Raw genomic sequence first — 21543 nt, 5'->3', positions numbered from 1 at the left:
GAGTGCGCTCGTGTCCGCGGCCCAGAATACCTCACTCAGATGTGGCACTTCATGTGTGACGCCCTCATTAAAGCCATCGGCACTGAACCAGACTCGGACGTGCTGTCGGAAATCATGCACTCATTCGCTAAGGTAAATCACTGGAGGACTCACTTAACAGGTGCATCTTCAGCTCAGAGTTCCCATAGATCATGCAATTTCCGGAGGATCATAGAATTTTTCCTTTTCCAGGTCACTGAATGGCAGGAGTTGTTGTTGTTGTTGTTGTTGTTGTTGTTATTATTAGATATACATTTTACTTTCCGTTTTTATCAATGTAAGTTGTTTGTTTTTGTTATAATTGAAAATATAGTTAATCAAGTCAAGATTTATTTATTATTATTATTCTGCAACTGGTACTTGGTCTTGTATTTAAAGTATTGTGTAAGAATCAGTTTTATTAATCTTATAATCTAATCGAGATTAACAAATCCCTTAAATTAAATTAGACCATTCAATTGGATTTCCAGATCAGATTTTCTTTATTATTTTGAAAGGTATTTATATTTTTGGGAGGGCTTAAGCACCCAAACAGATGGATACGAGGATATATTTTCATGTTTGTCTGCCCTGGGCTCATTGGTCATAGAATTTCAGCTTTTAAGTCAGTAAAAATCAGGAGTTTTGGCTTTAAATGAGAACCTCTGGCAGCTTCAGTGTGTTGTAGGTTTATTCATTTGTTTTTCTTCTGACTGAATGTGTCTTTCAGTGCATCGAGCTGATGGGTGACGGATGCCTGAACAACGAACACTTCGAGGAGCTCGGCGGCATCCTGAAAGCAAAACTGGAGGAGCACTTTAAAAACCAGGAGGTCCGACAAGGTGAGCCACACAGTCTAACAGAGGATAATTGTTTTCTGAGCATTAGATCAGAAATGCTGCAGAATTGTAAGAAATTGCAGCTTACAGTAGTGTTTTCTGTAGGTATGAGTTTAATGAGATTTTAAAAACTAATTTCAGCATCATTAATTCAGTATTCAATGTCACGTGATCTTTCAGAAAGCATTTGGATTAGAGTTGGGTTGATAGAGGATGACATTGTCCATCGCCAATGGCTGCTAGACATGAGGATGCTGAGCCGGAATTGCGATGCCCCGCCTCTGTCGCAGCAGCAACCCACTTGTGAAAAATATACACTTAGGCCCGGTTTACACTAATAGGTCTTAGTTTTAAAATGGCATTTTAGAATGAAAACGATCCACATCCACACTGGCGTTTCATCTAGCCTTTCTGAAAAGCCCTCCATCATAAAAAAAAGGCACATCACGTGACCCCACACACTCACTCACTCATGCGCTCTACCATATGCGCACATCTGAGATCCAGGCAGTCAGCCCAGCACAAAACCCCAGAGAGCAGTGCACGTTGAACAGTTTAAGGATGTACTGCTGGATCGCGTCTCACTATAGTTGTAAACGTGGGATGTAATGCTGTAGTGATGTAGTAATGATGTAGTGCTTTCATGCTTGTACTTAGTCATTTCAGTGTAAACCTCCGATACGGTTCGTTCTGCACCTTTTTTACCGACCAAGTTTGTGGACTATATTAGCGACACAGATCACTCTGCCTATTCATGCCGGAGTCCTGTGGGAAAAAGTGATTGACAGGTGGTAGTTTGTGTGCGACTTCTCATTTATTTATGATTTGGTTATGGGTAAATGGGTAAGACCATGCAGGTCAGGTATTTGAAACTGTAGCCTACAAATAATTAATTCATTATGAATTAATTATTCATAATTAATTAATTCACAGACGATGCCATTGTCCATCGAGATGTTTCACATTAGACATCGTACGATGCCAAATTAGTCGACATCGCCCAACCCTATTTTGGAGAAGATGTTTCTTGATCAAATCATTGAATTACTGAAGCTAAAAGCAGTTGCTTATTTCTGTGGAATGATTTTTAGTTCTCTATTGTAGTGGCACACCTTTCGTGCAAATCCTTATGTACCACCTTTTGCAGCTTCTATTCCAACAACCAGTATTTGAGAACGCGAGTAAGACCGAATCTTCTTTTAAAAAAGGTTTACTGAAGAAATGCAAACAAAAATACAAAGTAACAATAGAATCAGTATAGCTCGGCATAGCTCGGTCAAAAAACTGTGTTGCTTCCAACATCCATAGCTGCAATCTGCCTTAAACGTATGAACTAATGACCCCATGACGTATTACTATCGGAAGCCAAAATACCAAAGTAAAGGTTTTTAAATTGTCAATTATTAAATTATGCATTTTAGATAATACAATCACAATGAATTCTTAATATATTTAAATATAAATGTTCATGTTTTATCCTTTTTAATTAAATTATCACAAATGAATTATGCATAACTGGCTCTTACATCTATTATTTGGTTAATTGCATGTTATCAGCCTATAACAAAATGCTAAAATTTAGGATATTTTGACCAGTGCAGTTAGGTCAGTTTTTTTTTTTTTTTTTTTTTTTTTTTTTTTTTTTTTTTTTTTTTTTTTTTTAGCCAAAAGTTGTTGGCGGTGTTTATTATTATTATTATTTTGTTTTATTTTTTTACTTGTAACTGTGCTAAACATTACAAATATGTTAAGATCCTCATAATATACCTTATAATTGAAGAGAACTAAAGGTTTGGGAATTTTCATTTCATATACAAAGGTTTAAATCTATTAAACCAATATCTGAATATTAGTGGGACTGAATATTGTTAATCACCTGCTGGCCAATCTGAAAATGAATCAACTTATTTTGATTGAATACGTTTGAATAATCGGTTTTAGGGAAAAATACAAAAGTTTTCATCAATGTGGACTGAGTAATCCTATTCAAAGGAATCAAAACACTTTATTGGGATTAATACTGAAAGTAGGACATCTCAGAGTGCTTTATTTCATAAGTTGCATCGGGGGTTTTGAATGCATTGAGGGTTAATAATTCTAATGTAAATTTAAGTGAAAATGAATCTTCTGTGCAGCCAAACGTCAGGATGAAGACTATGATGAGCAGGTTGAGGAGACGCTACAGGATGAGGCGAGCTTCTCAAATATGATCAATTTTTCATTTTTACAAGTATTTTTCTCATTTTTAAAGCTTCTGGTCTGTTTCAGGATGAGAATGACGTCTACATCCTGACCAAGGTTTCAGACATCCTGCACTCCATCTTCAGCAGCTACAGAGAAAAGGTTCTGCCATGGTTTGAGCAGCTTCTGCAGCTCATCGTCAACCTGATCGTAAGTAAAGCTGAAGTAAACAATTTTATTATTATTTTTTTTTTCCTCATTAACCAAATTACTTTTTTTGTGGCATTCTTAATTTGCAGCAATATTTCTTATATTTTGCTGTGAGTCTCTCTTTTTACTTCAACTGTATATATAATATACAGAGTAATGTTGAAGTCAGAATTATTAGCCCCCCATTTATTATTATTTTTAAAATATTTCCTAAATTGTTAAACACTCACAGTATGTCTGAGTATTTTTCTTTTGCAGAAAGTCTTGTTTTATTTCAGCTAGAATAAAAGCAGTTTCAAACTTATAAACTATTTTTCGACTGTCTACAGAACAAACCATTGTTAAACAATAACTTGCCTAATTACCCTAACCTGCCTAGTTACCCTAATTAACCTAGTTAAGCCTTTAAATGTCACTTTAAGCTGTATAGAAGTGTCTTGAAGAATATCTAGTCTAATATTATTTACTGTCATCATGGCAAAGAGAAAATAAATCAGTTATTAGAAATGAGTTATTAAAACTTATGATCAGAAATCTGCTCTCCATTAAACAGAAATTGGGGGAAAAAATAAACAGAGCGGCTAATAATTCTGACTTCAACTGTATGCGTGTATAAATAAATAAACAAATAAATAAATAAAAGCATGGAGAGAAACTTGGTGTTTACCCTATAAAGTCTTCATAATTTAAAGAGCTTCATGCACCAAATATGATCAAAAATAAATAACTGTTAAACTCTTCAACAATAGCATCAGAAAAGTCATGCTAAATGTTTATCAAATGTGGTGTATTTGCTTACTATAATTAAAATTAATTTCATTAGAATGATGACATTTTAAATGCATAATTTTGTACAGATTGATCAGACCTCAAAGCAATAAATGATATTTTAATGCCTCTTGGTGGTTTTGATTTTATTATGAAATAATTATTTTACATCCTATTATTCAAATGTCAATAATTGAAGCACAACTAAAAAATTACCTGCTTTTTCTTCATTCTTACTATCAATCAGATGGGCCTTTCTAATGCATCAAGTACCTGAAATAAAACCTCAGACTAATCAGAATAGTTTTATTTTAGTCCAGATTTAAACAATGCTTAAATGTTAAGTTGTCCTTGTTATTTGATGGCTCTGTTAATTGAAATGATGCCGTCCAGGCTGTGTGAGAAGAATCGCTGTATCCTGTAGTGTCTGTCAGATCTGTTTTGCACCGCTTCTGAACTTGTTCTCATTTTGTTTTTCCTGTCAGTGTCCGCACAGACCCTGGGCCGACAGACAGTGGGGTCTGTGTATATTTGATGATGTCGTCGAACACTGCAGTCCTTCCTCCTTTAAATACGCAGAGTACTTCCTGCGGCCCATGATGCAGGCTCTGTGTGACACCAGCCCGGAGGTCCGGCAGGCGGCTGCGTATGGTGTTGGGGTCATGGCTCAGTTTGGAGGAGAAAACTACAGGCCTGCCTTCACTGGTGGGACATCCTCCTTGCTTTTAGTTTTCTTTCTTCTGTTTGAACTTTATTTATACGTTACTAACACATTACCGTCATAATCGTAACACACACCAAAACACTTTATTTTTTCAGTAACGTGCACAGATAACGATGAGCTAGCAAAGTAAAAGATGAAAGTTTGGATTTCACACAGACTTTAAACATGACGGATATTCCTGGTGTGCATAAATGATTGACAGGTCATGTGACTAAGCAGCACTCTTCAGTGTTTCCTGTAGGGTTTTTTTCCAGCTGTGGCAGCAGGCCTTTATCACAGATATACCAACTACCTGTGGCGTTATTTCAATGACAAATGACATGAGCGCAGTATTACAAGTCGAGATCGCATTTATGTAACACGAGCATGCGAATCTTTGCTCAAGCGCCGATTTCCTCAGTTTGTGCACAACTTATTGCACGCCCTCAAATATATGCTGCTAGTGCAGATTTTCTTGTGTGCTCACTACATAAACACACTAAATCACACTTCAGCAGCGTTTATTTGAGAGTATGTCTCCAACATTATTAAATTTGCTGGGAATATTTATGAATCCAATAGACGTACAGAGCGGCATTAATGCATCCTGAAGTGAAACGGCTATAAACTCCAGCAAGATAAAGTCATTATGCAGAAACATAGACTTTTATCTGTAAAGTGAAATTACGGAAACGTCGGGTTTGCTAGCCTCACACCTGTCAGTCAGTCAGCATGTCAACTTAAAGGGTTAAACAAATGATGCACAGCACTGCTACCATTGCAAAAATGTTTTCACTCCCCATATACATATCCCATATAAGTGCAGCATATACATAATTCACTCCCCTTTCAATATGTTTTGGTGCGATTATCACCCCTTATTTAAAAAAACACGGCTGAATGTTTTGAATGAGAAGCTGTAATGTAGCCGTGGCAGGATGAATTTTGGTGTGGTGTCCCGCCATGGAGGAATGTAGTGGAAACCATTCTTTATTTATTTATTTATTTTTTTTTTTTTGTAGTAATCCAAAAGCAAGGCTACTTTACTGAAGTAAATTAAATGTATAATTTAACGATGCGCTTAAATTTATTTGGATTTGTTGTCTCAATTTTTTTTCTTTACTAAATAGTTTTAATTTTAAGTCAAAGAGCATGTGTAAATATATCCACAACATGCTAGCTCTTGTTTTTATTACTTTTTTTTTTCCTTAAGTGATAGGTGTATGTATTGTTTTTTGCTGGATATTTAAGCTACTTCAGTTGTCTAATTCACTTAAGTTAGTTATTTCTTATATTTTAATATAATTTGGAATACTTAGACATTGTTTTAAAGTTCAAAACACTTGTACAGTGGCCCCTCGCTATAATGATGGTCACCTATCACGGCCTCAATTTTACTACTATTATCATTATTTTTTTTTTTCCCCCAAGTCTCCTGTACAGTACAGAATGCGTTCTGCTTGCAAGAATTAACACACATCATCGATCGCTAGCTATATGAGTTTCAACAAGGATTCAAATAGGGTTGCAACTGTCCCCAGCAAGACCATCGTAAAGGGGGGTCGCACACTGGATGCGGCGTGCCACGCGGTGCCCTGCATTTTAGAATTGTAAACCGGTTTATATCAGGGTACGCACACCAGCGCCGCAGGTCAGCAGCTGTCTGCGGTGCCCAGCTATGACTCAGGACACTGTTCATATTTCTGCCGCATCAGAGCACCATCTGAATACTTTCATTTTAAATAACATGTGAATGTGCGCGTCTGGTGTGTGTTACTTCCAACTGTCATGCGGCGCGACATCTTAAGGATGAAGCTGCTTTGGCTTTTTGGATCAGTGACTGCAGGATGAAGAACATTACACTGGATGCCAACATTATCCACACAAAAGCTTCATGAATCTGTTGCTGACAGCGATGAATGAATGTTTGTGCATGAGAACAGCTCTTGATCTTTGGTTTAATTCTACAGGGTGGGCCATTTATATGGATACACCTTAATAAAATGGGAATGTTTGGTGACATTAACGTCCTGTTTGTGGCACATTAGTATATGTGAGGGGGCTCGTGAAAGAAGTTACATTAACCAAGCACACCACTGTTTTTCTTGTGAAATTCCCAGCAAGTTTGATGTCACATGACCCTCTTCCTATTGAAAAAACAAAAGTTGGATCCAAGATGGCGAATTTAAAATGGCCACCATGGTCACCACACCCATCTTGAAAAGTTTCCCCCCTCACATATACTAATGTGCCACAAACAGGACATTAATATCACCAACCATTTTCATTTTATTAAGGTGTATCCATATAAATGACCCACCCTGTATAATACTGGACTTATTTTTCTATGATGGTTTGAACTTTAAGAGTTTAAACGAGAGAGAAAAGTGTAAATGTTAATGCACGTCTAAGAAAAGTGTGAAGGTGAGGGGTTTTGAAACCTTAAAGCATCTAATAATTGTAAAAAATAAAGCTGACAACTTTGATTTCATCTATTGCGGGTTATTTTTAGAACGTAGCTCCTGAGATTGAGGCACCATTGTATTTTTATATAAGTAAACATGTATTACCTAAAGTAATGATCATTGCCAAGTCTTAAATCAGAAAAACTTGTGTAATGGTAATTAAATTGTTCATTTTGTATTTTGTTTTAGTTGAGTTTTCATGTAATGCAGCTCTAAATGTGATCTATTTATTTGTGTTCCTGCAGAGGCCGTCCCGCTCCTCGTAGGTGTGATCCAGTCTGCAGACTCCAGAGCCAAAGAAAACGTGAACGCCACTGAGAACTGCATCTCTGCTGTGGCCAAAGTCATGAAGTACCGGCCCGAGTGTGTGAACGTCACCGAAATCCTCCCTCATTGGCTCTCCTGGCTGCCGCTCAATGAAGACAAAGAGGAAGCAGTTCACACCTTTAATTATCTCTGTGACCTCATCGAAAGGTGCGCTTGGCTTTGATTAAACTGTCCATTCTGCTTTACACAGGAAGCTAATTTGTCTTTAACACTAGTGACATAAATGCAACCATAAAACAATTACTTTAAAAGCGACACACAAGACAAACACGTGCATTTAAAAACGTACATCTGAAACTCAGTATTCATACAACAGTTTAAAGTCCACAGGAACCGGAAGCTGCCACCATTTTTTTCGCATATTGTGATGCAGTTCCTGGAGAAACAGAACATTAAACGAGCAAACAGTGGGCGTGGCTTGTTTCTACTGCAAGCTGATTGGATGTAGTGAAGTAGGCATTTCATTAAGCTGCAGTCACACTTGACTTTTCTTCCCATAGACTTCCATTCATACGCATGCGAATGCGTCAGACCAGAAACGCAGGGTCATGCGTCAAGTTTCGCATGTTGCTGCGGTGCAAAGTTCAAGCTTGGTGAACTCTGACCTGCGAAATCGCATCACTTGACTGCGTGAGACCAATCGAGGATCAAAACAGGACCTCTCTGGACAGAAATTTAAAATATGGAGCAATCACTCGCTTTTTTTAATGTCTAATCATCTTGTTTAACTGCATCTCTGCTGTGGCCAAAGTCATGAAGTACCGACCCGAGTGTGTGAACGTCACCGAAATCCTCCCTCATTGGCTCTCCTGGCTGCCGCTCAATGAAGACAAAGAGGAAGCAGTTCACACCTTTAATTATCTCTGTGACCTCATCGAAAGGTGCGCTTGGCTTTGTTTAAACTGTCCATTCTGCTACCATACAACAATTACTTAAAAGCGACACACAAGACAAACACATACAATTAAACTTACATCTGAAACTCACTATTCAGACAACAGATCAAGTCCACAGGAACCGGTAGCTGCCACCATTTTTTTTCCTGTATTGTGATGCAGTTCCTGGAGAAACAGAACATCAAATGAGCAACCAGTGGGCGTGGCTTGTTTTTTCTACTGCAAGCTGATTGGATGTAGTATAGTGCTGATTGGATGTAGTATAGTAGGCATTTCAGAAAGATGGGGAAAGGGGTTCGGGGAGTTATTACAACCTAACAGACGCCGCCTCCTCACCACTTCTCTGTCGTAGTGACAGCTAGAGGGGCGTGGTTAAGTGTTAGCCACACCCAATACCTCAGACAGACCTAATCTGAGAATTTAATTTGAAAATGCACTTCCTGTTTGTTTTCAGTTAAAGATTACAAGGGCAAACTTTCTTAATGAAACGCACAGGTGACTTGTCCACCACAAACTAGTAGTGAGCTAACGATCATGGTTCGTTTTGATTTTGTTTGTGCTTTAAGTTTGCAGTTTGAGTGTAATGCCTTTTGTTTCCTCCTGCAGTAACAATCCTATCGTCCTCGGACCCGATAATACAAACCTTCCCAAGATTTTCGTCATAATTGCTGACGGTGTTGTGAATGAATCAGTTAAAGGTGAAGACGGATGCAGCAAACGACTGGCCAACGTCATTCGCCAAGTACAAGTGAGTTTCATTTTATTGTTAAATGTATTCATACAAGTTACGAAAACAAACCTCTCCCTATATATTTTTGCTTAATACTTTAGTCGAAAATGTTTGTATTGCCTTTTTTGTGTTCAGTTTTAATTTTGATTTCATGTGTTTGTTAATAATAATAATAATAAAGTGGAATTTGGTAAATTGGTAAATGTATTTGAAGAAGACATGAAATTACTTTGTTTTGCAAGCATTACATATTTTAAACTCTTAAAGCCTGTGTGAAGTGGAAGTTGTGGAGATTGATTACAGTGTGTTGATTTACTTCCAACTGAAACAGAATATTGAGTAGGGGGCGGGGCTTTGTTGCATCATTCCTTCATAGCAAACTAACGGTAAGAGGGAATTAATATGTAGTTGCTATGGAAACCCTTAGGTTGACATCAGGAGGACGACCACCACTCTAAACGCAGAAGTAATTGCTCCGTTTGTGGGTTAACTTGCACAGATAAATTATTCACCTTAATGTAATGTGTATACAGTGCATTTATCGTGTATGGGCATACTCAACTAGGGCTGCTCGATTATGGGAAAAATCATAATCAGGATTATTTTGGTCATAATTGTAATCACGATTATTTAAAACGATTATCAGTTGAATTTTTCACCCTCCTGTGAATCTTTTATTTTTTATAAATATTTCACAACTTTTAACAGTTTAACAGCAAATTTTCACAGTATTTCCTATAGTTTTTTTTCTGGAGAGGCTTATTTTTTTATTTCGGCTAGAATAAAAGCAGGTTTCAATATTGAAACCTATTTCAATGCCTCAATATTATTAGCCCCCTTAAGCAATATGTAGTTTTGATTGTCTGCAGAAGAAACTACTGTTATACAGTGAATTGCCTAATTACCTTAAACCTTTGAATCGCACTTTAGGCTGAATACTAGTATCTTGAAAAATATCTAGTCAAATATTAATTACTGTTATCATAGCAAAGATTAAATAAATCCGTTATTAGAGATGAGTTATTAAATCTGTTATGCTTAGAAACAGGTTGAGAGAATCTTTCCATTAAACAGAAATTGGGGGTAAAAGTGGCGCTAATAATTCAGGAGGGCTAATAATTCTGACTTAAACTGTAGATATGCACAGTTATTTTCCTCCCTGTAAATAAGGAAAGGGAAATGAATACAATAGAATAAAAATATGACCCAAACTGTGCCTTAAGCATCTTCACTGTAAGAAACTTAACTATAGCTGCAGCTTCAGTCAAGAGCAATGAGGGATTTTGTCCTTTTGTTGTTTGATTTAATGTTAAAAACAGTCTGCAGCAGAAATATTGCGCGCTGTCTCTTTAAGAGCAGTATGGTTCTGATGTTTTTTGATTCTCAACTTTAGTGATTATTCATATTAACCCTCATTTATGTACTAAACACCACGCTCTGACACACATTTGCATGTATTTGACCATTAAAGCGCGCTCATGAAGATGACTATATGTGTGTGCTCTGCTTGTCTCTGAGGCTGAGCACACACACACACACACACACACAACATCATGCAAACTCTTTCGCGCTTTTAAAAACATGAATGATTTGAATATACATCAATGAATGATGCGCATACCACGCTGCAAACATTACATTACAGAGCTGAGCTTTGCAGAGCAACACATCTGTACAACTGGAAAGGGGGCGGTATATGATGCAATCGTTTATCTCAATTAATGCTTTTTCATAATCGTTAGAAGCCGAAACCGAATTTTTAATTGCACAGCCCTACCCAAAACGCTTCACAATCATGAGGGGGGTCTAACCACTCCACCACCAGTGTGCTACTCCACTTGGATGATGTGATAGCAGCCACAAGACAACAGCGCCAGTGCTTTACCACACACCAGCTATAGACCTTATTCTTGGCTGCTGCATGGAGGGCGCCATAGCGACCAGCGTCTTCTGGTAGAATGCTCAACTTCCGTTTACAACTGGTAATTTGCGCTCAAAATGGGTTTCAATAGCGTTTGAGTGGATTATGGAGTGTTTTTGTGACACAACTTTGAAAGGTGTGTGTTAAAGCTGTTATAATCTGTCAGATGTGGTTTAAGTGCACAAGAAAAACGTTCTCCTAGTTCATGTGTCTGCTGTCAGAAATGGTGTGTGTGTCTCCGTGGCCTGTCAGCTGTTAGCTCAGTGGCTTTTCAATACACATATACACACACAATACTTCACTGCATTGTAGAGCGAATCAGATAACTAGCATGGAACTTAACAGGTATGCAAGTCATACAATTTACAAAAATGACCAATAAAAGTCAGTGATACTCTGCTGGCTGATTTGCTGTTCATTTTAACCGTGAGCCATTTGTTTCATTTAGTGTGTTGTATTCACCACGGTTTGTTTTTGTCATTTCAAAATGTCAATTTATTTTCACTGTCACAGTTATTAAATCAGTGTGTTAGTGGGACAGTACAGGTGACTTTAGCGATGACGAGGCTTCATTTAAACAGCAGAAGACGCCGTCTGACCACGAGGGGAAAATGCCTCACAGCAGTTCGTCACCTTAGAATTATAAGGTTCTATCTGACGTTTTTGTTAAAATTGAGTTATTGACATTAAATGACAAATTATTTACATTATGGGATGTTTTTTACATAAGTTGTTTACATTTTAAGACATTTTATTTAACAAACAAATGTTCCACACATACTGTTTGCTATGGAATGCAACAACTCTGAAGCTCAATATCTGAAAATCATTCAGAACGCAGATATAACCTCATAATTCCAAGGTGACGAGTTGTTTTCCATCCTATTAGATCCCATTTTTAATTGATCAGTCCAGGAGGTGGCGCTGATCGACAACAGTATCAGTTTAAAGAAGATAAATGCAGGTCAAATAGATTAAAACTATAGTTTCAGAGCTGTCCAAATGTGTTTACGCGCATCAGCTGCCGACCGGAAGTTTTTAGCATTCTCCTTGCGCATACACTCAAAGCATAATGGGTAAATTTGCATTCCAAGAAAAAGGTCTATAGGTGGAATGGAGAAAGTCACTTAATTTAAATGGGGAAACCTTGAATATATGATCAATATTACATTCTAGAAGTCATTGGATCAATTTAAGTCTCCGTAAAGTGTTTGAAGGTCACTATTGTTGCCATATAAAGTAGCTTTTACTCTATAAATGTAGTTAATGTTGTATTCTAGTCACTTATTGATGTATTATAAATATCAGAATCAGAAAGAGCTTTATTGCCAGGTATGTTCACACATACGAGGAATTTGTTTTGGTGACAGAGCTTCTACAGTGCAACAGCATTACAGAGACAGGACAAAAAACAGATAATAAATATATATTATTTAAAAATACAAGTAGTGAATGCAAATATACAAATGAACAAGTGTATGTACATGTTTATTACTATATACAACGTTATATGTGCAGCTGTTATGTGAAAATTGGCATGTAAAGTGTGTTGTTAAATAAGTGTATATGTGTATAAAAGTGTATAGCAGTAGTGATGTTGGTTCCGCAATTATTATCATCAAGTGTTCATGAGATGGATTGCCTGAGGGAAGAAACTGTTTCTGTGTCGGGCTGTTCTGGTGCGCAGTGCTCTGTAGCGTCGACCAGAAGGTAAAAGTTCAAAGAGGCTGGGTGTGAGGGGTCCAGAGTGATTTTGGCAGCCCTTCTGCTCGCTCTGGATAAGTACAGTTCTTGGGGAGTAGGAAGGGTTGTACCAGTGATTCGCTCAGCAGTCCGAACTATTCGACGTAGTCTTTGGAGGTTGTAAATTAAATCTCTTCGTGCTTATTAATGTATTCAGTATGCATAATGGTGGTTTATAATGTTTGGTAACAGAGTTATGTAGCTTTTCTAAGTGCAGCAAAATGAAAGTGATTAGCTAAAAACAAGTGCATATTATATTCATACTCTGTTCTATGCATAAATTATGAATATTTAGGCATACAAGTTTCAAATTAAAATGTAAAGCTTTTGAACCAATTATACATGCATTTCACACTTATTAATTTACTGTTAGTAAGAAAGCGAGGATTTCTTTCAATAGTGTAGTGGTGACGGTAGATACAGACTTTATATTCAGTGGAGTGTGAACAAACGGTGTATCCTGAGCTCAAGCATCTACTGTGTTTGTTTACTCTTAATGTAAATGAAGTTGCTCCTGCTTTCACAGCTGTGCTCTGTTAATGAAGTTCGACACCCCATTGTCTGAGATAATCTTCAGTGTTTCTCACCCATCCTCTTTCTACAGTTGCTCACCATTTGCTCAGGTTGTGATCACCCTAAATGCTGCCACAAGACCACAAATCTGTCCACTCTTATTGTCTCCATTGTAATGGTCATTATTGGAAAAGCGTGAATTGTGGAGTGTTGAGGCAGACATGAACGAATCTGTTTTATATTATACTCTGTTTCTTATATTGTGTTACAAACTACATGAAGAAACGTGAATAACAGCATTGAGAGAGTTGAAACTCTTCAGAGAGGTTGACATTTTTAGAGAGAAAAAAATCTGTTAGATTTTATTCATAATTCATTTATACAAAAATTATTTTTAATTGAATATTTGTGTTGACATTCTAAATTGAGAAATATGATCACATATGAAAGTACATTTTCTGGCCATGTTTTTAATTATTTATATATATATATATATATATATATATATATATATATATATATATATATATATATATATATATATATATATATATATATATATTAGCGTTATGGGTGTGACATTTGCTGTAAAAGCTCATAACATAAATTCACATTGAAAGCATATGTTAGAATTATATTGAAACATCTGTTTATATTTTCCAAAACAAATAAACACGGTTATGGGAGCATAAAAATCTCAATATATAAACCTTTTTCAAATCTATAAACCTTTTTTAATATTTAAAATGAGGGAAATAAACATGCGTTATATGGATGTGAGTTTTCAGTATACAGCATGGTTTGTAGAAATTCTGTGAATTAAACTGCACAACCCTAAAGAAACAGTGCTAATCAAATAGTTATAAGTCGGCTCACTATAGAACAAAAACATTTTATTTGACTTAGTTTAATAACTTTAAAAATACTCAATGTATCTCTTTCGTTTTTCAAACTATTTTCAAAGTATTTATAAAAAAAAAAAAAGACTTTTGACATTTTGGTGAATTTTTTTATTTTATTTATTTTTTATTTTTATTTTTTTCCCTATGGCAAGGTTGACATTTGCATGAAATTTCTCATATACATATATATATATATATATATATATATATATATATATATATATATATATATATATATATATATAATTTTTTTTTATGAATTTATTTGTTTGGGTGGATATAGACCACAACTTTAATTATATCCTCAAATGTAAATATTGAGTTTGCAGAAATGCTACTATATTGATATCAGCATGAGAGATTACCTCTTTTGAGGTGTTTATTTATTTATTTATTTTTCTCCTCCTCTGTAGCCAATTGGAGGGAAAGGTGCTGTTAATAACCTTTTCACACTTTATTTATTTTATTTATTTATTTATATATTTCAATAAGTCAAACTAAAAGAAATATGACATTCTCCAGAAGAAATACATGATCGGAAATTGATTGCTGTTAAACATCAAATATTTGGAAAAGTTAATTTTGAAGGACGGCTAATAATTGCATTTCTAAGCAGCATTTGTTTTGACTAATTTACCAGTTGCCAATATGTAAACCCAAGCCGAATTTGCACTCAAGTGTGTGTGCTGTGTGCAGGTTTCTGGAGGCCTGTGGACGCAGTGCGTGTCAGCGCTGAACGAGACGCAGCAGAAGGCCATCCAGGACCTCCTGAACACGGCCTGAGTAACGAGTGAAGCCTTAACCCTGATAAACAAACAGCCCATCTATGAGGATTAAACCAACTCTGCACCTCGAACCCCACATCTAGACTTTTGGCCCTTTCCCTGTTTTGAGCAAAGAACCGTCATGTGACTGAGCCGCTGGACCTGAGATCTCCACGTCTTTAACATCGAGGATTTGTGTGTATCCTGAAAATAAAAAGGGCCGAGAGAGCCTCATCTTGAGTGGACGTGGGGGGGGGGTTTAAGGGTATGAAATGAATCTTAACCATCATCCATTGTAGATCTTAAGAATTTCTGGTGTAGAAATTGTGCTTTTCTCCCTAACGAGATCAGTTATAGTTGTTTTGTCACAACTCTGTGTGTATGTGTGTCGACCCAAGCCCAAGCTGATTTAGGGGTGTATCCGGCTGTCTTCTCCCCGCGGATCGGACTGAAATGGACTGGTGTTGGTTGAGCTCTAATGCAGCAGAGCGATGATGCAGCGGTCGACTCTTGTTTGTTTTTGTTTTGTTCTTTCAGCTTTGTTTTCTCTTCAGTGCTGGTCCTGACGACTGGTGCTGATGTTTGGGAGAAACCGGCATCGGTTTGCTCCTCTGCTGGTGGTGATGATGATGTCCTAACAGTGTCTCTCATTGGCTCTCTTAATCCATACAAGGAAATACACAAACAGGAAAAAACACAGCGACTCTGGGTTCAGGGCTTCTCATATGAAGGAAATGCGCAAGTCTGAAGCCGTTCGGTTTGGCTGACGGTTTGTCTCGTGTCCATCGAACATTTGTATGATATGCAATCCATCCTGGTTAATCATTTTACAACACTTTCAGTATTAAAGCTGCAAGACATGATCAACCTTGTGTCTGTTTCATTGCTGTCTGCATCGGTCTGGTTTGGTTTAGCTTCGTGTGTCAGTTTATCATAGGTCTGTAGTTTAGACGTGCACATTTGTCCAGTAATATATTGATATATGCATTATCAGTGAATATGGGGGGAAATAATATAATTTTCTCTACATATATTTTTTGTTTTAAACCAGCATTGGTTCTATAATTACCAAACAGGTCAGAATCATAACACTTTAAATGCTGATTCTTTGTGCAATATCTATATATAGATAAATGAATATATGTATATAGATAGATAGATATATAGATATATAGATATATATATATATAGATAGATATATAGATAGATATAGATATATATATATATAGATAGATAGATGGATAGATAGATAGATAGATAGATATAGATAGATATAGATATATATATATATATATATATATATATATATATATATACAGATATATATAGATCTAGATATAGATACAATTATATATAGATACATATATATAGATTTATATATAGATATTGATTTTTTTATATATAAACATTTATTTAGATATATATAGATATATAATAAATACATGCATGTATAGGTATATATGTGTGTGTGTGAGTATATATATATATATATATCTCGTGTGTGTGTATATATATATATATATATATATATATATATATATATATGTCTATATCTATCTCTCTCTATATATCTCTCTCTATATATATATATATATATCTATGTCTATATATATCTATATCTATCTATATATATATATATATATATATCTATACCAAATCACTTCTATGAAAACGTAACACAATGCTTTATGACCCAAAACATTGCATATTGTTCTTAGATATGAAACAACATACGCACTTTAACGTTTTGAACAATGCTACACTACACAACAGTACTCAACAACTGAAGTGGGATCATCACCTTTCATCAATGTAGTCCTGAAACTACTGAGCAACTTTCATTCACTCTGGTGCACTTCAAGTGTTGACTACTGTACAATACACCACAGTTTAGTGTAGTAAAAACGAAATTACACTACAGTATTTATGACAACTGATCAGTTCACTAGTTAACCCTTGTGTACTGTTCAGATGTACTCCCCTTTTATTATGTTGTGGATGTTTTGGCCCTATTGACTTGCATTGAAGTTTTATAATAACAGATACACATACAAATATAAGACAGAAAGCTTTTTTTTTTGCACTGCAGCTGATGATCAATATTAATTTGACCTCTTCCCATTTGGGAAAACCAGCAACAATGAAGAAAGCATGAATATATATATATATATATATGGTGTAATGGCTTATATAGTGTAATGGATTATAATGGAAGTCAATGGGGGCAAAACCTGCCACGAACATAGCATTAAAGGGTAGCACATTTGCTTAGTGTGTATTGTTGATTTTTATTAAATATTTCAAAGCATTTTCCCAAAATATGTGTCAAAATAAGATTTGTCACCTATAATTATTCCATATGCTGAAAGTTGTGGCCAAATTACATCTCAAAGTCACCTCAGAGAGGATGAAAACGACCCAACAGCACACCAGGGTTAATAGTAGAGTATGCTGAAACATTAGTAAACAAATGGTTGTCAATATTATAATACGCTTTACTATAGCATGGTTGAAAACATAGTATTTTACTATAAATTACTACAGTATTTTGTCATGGTGGCAGTGCTTCTCCGCCAGGGGTCGCTGTTTTCCTCGCGATTTTCCTCTTTCTCCTTGTAGTGCGGGTGTTGGAGGCTGGAGGCGGTGTTTTATTGTATGAAATCAGCTCGGGATCAGTCCTACAGTCATGGCGTCCGGGAAGACGGTGGATTTCAGCGCTTCCCGCGAGTAAGCGCCGAAAAACCCGTCAATCGCCACTTCAGCCGCCGCGCCGCGCGTTATTTCCAGCGGAATATCATTTAACAGCGCACACGCGGACGTATCAGCTCACAGCGAGTGCTCATTCAGCTATTAAAGGTAAGCTTCGGCTTCGTTTTACTGACTCCTGTGCTAATGGGAGTTACTATTAATCTTCGCTCAGATCGCTCGACCAGTTGATACATTGTAGCGGTTTCCATGGTTGCAGGGTTTAAATCAATCGAGCCGCCGCCGCTGCCACGCGTCAGATCTTCTGTTTCGGCGGAACATCAAAGATTATTGCTGTAGCGCATCATCATCATCATCATCATCACTGTTTCTGCATAACTCTGTACGTGTACACCAAAAATACTATGGTAAAACCACGTTTCTTTGATCACACAGAAAAGTGCTGTGAGATCATTGTATAACGCCTGGAGTTTATTTAAATGCCTCTCCAAGAAATGCTCTGGCTCATGTCCAACAACATAGTAGCTTTGTGTAATTGTGCTACCATGGTAAAACCACGTTTTAGACTTGCATTTGGGAGTTATTACATAGTAAAACACAATATAGCCACAATAGAGGTCACATTGGATTTCATAACCCTGCTGAAGTGTGTAATAATTCTGAATAACCCAGAACAGAGTGACTGAAGCATCAATATTGATCTCTTTCTGCATTAATTTTTCACATTCAGTTCATAATTGCTGCAGCGATGCATTTTAAGAGTGTGCAGGTAGTCATCTGGGTGTTATGGACTTTCCCTGTCACATGAATTCTTGATTCGGCTAACACACACACACATACACACACACACAGTCAATGCAGCTTAACCTACTAACATCTGAACCTCAGGGATTTACTCGACTAACCTACATCCGCTGGTCTACTGTAAGCATACGCCTCAGCATGGATTTTGAAAGTCTTTTAGCAAATTGACCTTGGTGATCACGATTTCTGCCTGAATGATTTTAGAAAATCTCATTTCATGCCAATATCATGGACATCCGTGGCCAGATTTGCTGATATTACAGTAAAACTATGACACTAATGTAGTCTGCTTTGAATAGAGTGAGAAGTTTTCAGGACATTTCATTTGTTTTAGTTAACACAAGTATTATTATCTGGGTTTAACATGTCCAAGTTTTGATGTCTGCATGAATGCAGTCTGTTTTATATACAATATAGAGAGAGTTCATCCAAAAATTAACATTATTCTAAACTTTTCTGATTTTTTTTCTTCTGTTAAATGTGAAACAGGGCAACATGGTGGCTCAATGGTTAGCACTGTGGCCTCACAGGGAAAATATCGCTGGTTCGAGTCCTGTCAGAGTCAGTTGGCACTTCTATGTGGAGTTTGCATGTTGTCCCTGTGTTGGTGTGGGTTTCCTCCGGGTGCTCCGGTTTCCCACACAGTCCAAACACATGCGCTATAGTGAAATTGAACAGACTAAATTGGCCGTAGTGTATGAATGTGTGTGTGAATGAGTGTGTATGGGTGTTTCCCAGTACTGGGTTGTCGCTGGAAGGGTATCCGCTGCATTAAACATATGCTGGAATAGTTGGCGGTTCATTCCGCTGTGGAGACCCCTGAAATAGAGACTAAGCCGAAGGTAAATGAATGAATAAACGCAAAAGAAGATATTCAGAAAAATGTTTGGAAAAAGCAACCATTGGGTTACAGGAACTGAGAAATACTATGAAAACAAGGGCTGTTTTGTCAAACATTCTTCACAATATCTTCCCCGGGGTTCAACAGAAACTCAAACAGGTACAAGTGAGTAAATGAAATGTCTAAATATGTGTAAAAACTCATTTACAGTATTGCACTAGACTTTGATTTGATAAACCTTACAGATTTATTTGTTTTATTGGCATTTTTAAATAATCCAGTGTTAACATCAGATTTCTTGACTGAAACGTTTGGGCACTTAAGATGTTTTTGAGTGGTTTCGATCAGGTTATGAGGAGTGAAAAACATGTCGTAAAGTAACAGGACTTGTCTAAATATTTAAGCTGGAACTCTAGTTATAATAAATAGTTTTGATCGTTCACCACACTGATTAAAATGCTCTGAGTGATTTTCAAGGTTACACTAAAAACATTGGTTAGTTGCTTAAAGTGAGTAAACTAGGTTGATTTAATTTTTTATAAATAGACAAAGTTCATTCTTAAATTTTCCTTTGGCTCAGTCCCTTTATTCATCAGGGGTCGCCACAGTGGAATGAACCGCTAACTACTTCAGCATATGTTTTTTTTGTGTGTGCGACGGATGCCCTTTCAGCTGCAACCCTGTACTGGGAAAACACCCAGTACATTTATTTATTCTCATATTTGTTTATTCTCCTTTATTTATTCTCATTTATTTATTCTTCTTATTATTCTAATATTTATTTATTCTCAAGCACAACACTCTTTGTTCGCTATAAAGGAAAAACATTAAATGCTTGTCGTAATCGTAACTCTAAAATGCGATACGATTATTTAAATGATGTGCGCACTTTCGCTTTCGTTTTCGTGCCACAAACTGAATGTTATTTACAACCTTATTACCTGTTATTAATTATTAATTAATGTTATAATATTATTAATTATTATCTATGCAGATTCTGTTCACTAAAGTAGATGCTCTAGGCAGAATTGTAGAAATGCTGGATTAAGATTGTCTAGCGAATCGAGATCGCAATCTTTTTTCGATTAACCGTGCAGCTCTAGCGTCAGCCACGGCGAGAGCTATGCAACAGCGTGTGGTCTAGCCAGCGCTAGACCAGTGTTTTCTAACCCTGTTCCTGAAGGCACACCAACAGTACACATTTTTAATCTCTCCCTATTCAAACACACCTGAATCAAATCATCAGAACATTAGAAGAGACTTAAAACCTGAAATGAATGGGTCAGATAAGGAAGACATCCAAAAGATGTACTGTTGGTGTGCCTTCAGGAACAGGGTTGGGAAACACTGCGCTAGACCATACTAATACACTTGAGAACACCTATTATGCCCCTATTAACAATAAGTCTCTGAATTCCCTAGAGCAGGGGTGCCCAAACTCGATCCTGGAGGGCCGGTGCCCTGCATAGTTTAGCTCCTGCTTGCTTCAACACACCTACCTGGAAGTTTCTAGTACACCTAGAAAGAGCTTGATTAGCTGGTTCAGCTGTGCTTAATTGTGGTGGAACTAAAATATCTAGGACACCGGCCCTCCAGGACCGAGTTTGGACATCCCTGCCCTATAGAGCAGTGTTTCCCAACCCTGTTCCTGGAGGCACACCAACAGTTCATGTTTTGGATGTCTCCCTCATCTGACCCGTTAACTTCAGGTTTTGGAGTCTCTTCCAATGTTCTTATGATTTGATTCAGGTGTGTTTGATTAGGGAGAGAATGAAAATGTGTACTGTTGGTGTGCCTTCAGGAATAGGGTTGGGAAACTCTGCTATAGAGTGTATGTGTGTGAAGTTTCAGCTCAGAATACCACACCTTCCATGTCTTATGACTCTCTGAAACCGATCCCTTTAGGTTTTGAGTCTGTTTTGGTGACTGTCGCTTTAAATTCAAATGAGATATTTTCAAAAGAGGGCGGAGCTACACATGCCTGCCTGACAGCATAGTGGCAGATTCAAAAACAAGACTAATGTCCTATATGCTAATGAGGGAGAGATGGTCACTAGTGGGCGGGGCTTTCCCCCTCTGATGACACGTATAAAGGGGGAATGTCAATCAAATTGTTTCTGCAGACTATTTTTATCAAGTGTGATTATAAAAAATGCAATCAATACATGTTTACCATTAGAAGCTGCTTATATTCACACACTCTTACCCCTTA

General features: G+C 36.8%; 2 protein-coding genes across 2 annotated transcripts in view; both read left to right on the top strand.

The window, feature by feature from the left end:
• The window catches only part of kpnb3 (karyopherin (importin) beta 3), a 50295-nt gene extending 34448 nt beyond the window's left edge, over positions 1 to 15847 (top strand). The window contains exons 19-26 of the mRNA XM_056463329.1: positions 1 to 132; positions 749 to 860; positions 2993 to 3048; positions 3126 to 3248; positions 4502 to 4721; positions 7430 to 7658; positions 9014 to 9155; positions 14913 to 15847. The exon at positions 1 to 132 is cut by the window's left edge and continues 41 nt beyond it. Coding sequence (XP_056319304.1) covers positions 1 to 132; positions 749 to 860; positions 2993 to 3048; positions 3126 to 3248; positions 4502 to 4721; positions 7430 to 7658; positions 9014 to 9155; positions 14913 to 14999 — 1101 coding nt within the window. The 3' untranslated portion in view covers positions 15000 to 15847. The remainder of the gene's footprint in view (positions 133 to 748; positions 861 to 2992; positions 3049 to 3125; positions 3249 to 4501; positions 4722 to 7429; positions 7659 to 9013; positions 9156 to 14912) is intronic.
• Positions 15848 to 17648: 1801 nt separating this feature from the next.
• farp1 (FERM, RhoGEF (ARHGEF) and pleckstrin domain protein 1 (chondrocyte-derived)) overlaps positions 17649 to 21543 on the top strand; it is a 118514-nt gene continuing 114619 nt past the window's right edge. The window contains exon 1 of the mRNA XM_056453920.1: positions 17649 to 17836. The gene's annotated coding sequence lies outside the window, so the exon portion shown is untranslated. The remainder of the gene's footprint in view (positions 17837 to 21543) is intronic.

This window comes from Danio aesculapii, chromosome 1 (genome assembly GCF_903798145.1).
Source record: "Danio aesculapii chromosome 1, fDanAes4.1, whole genome shotgun sequence".
Taxonomy (NCBI): Eukaryota; Metazoa; Chordata; class Actinopteri; order Cypriniformes; family Danionidae; genus Danio; species Danio aesculapii.
Note: the sequence above shows the minus strand (reverse complement) of the source record. Positions and strands in the feature narration are given on the sequence as shown.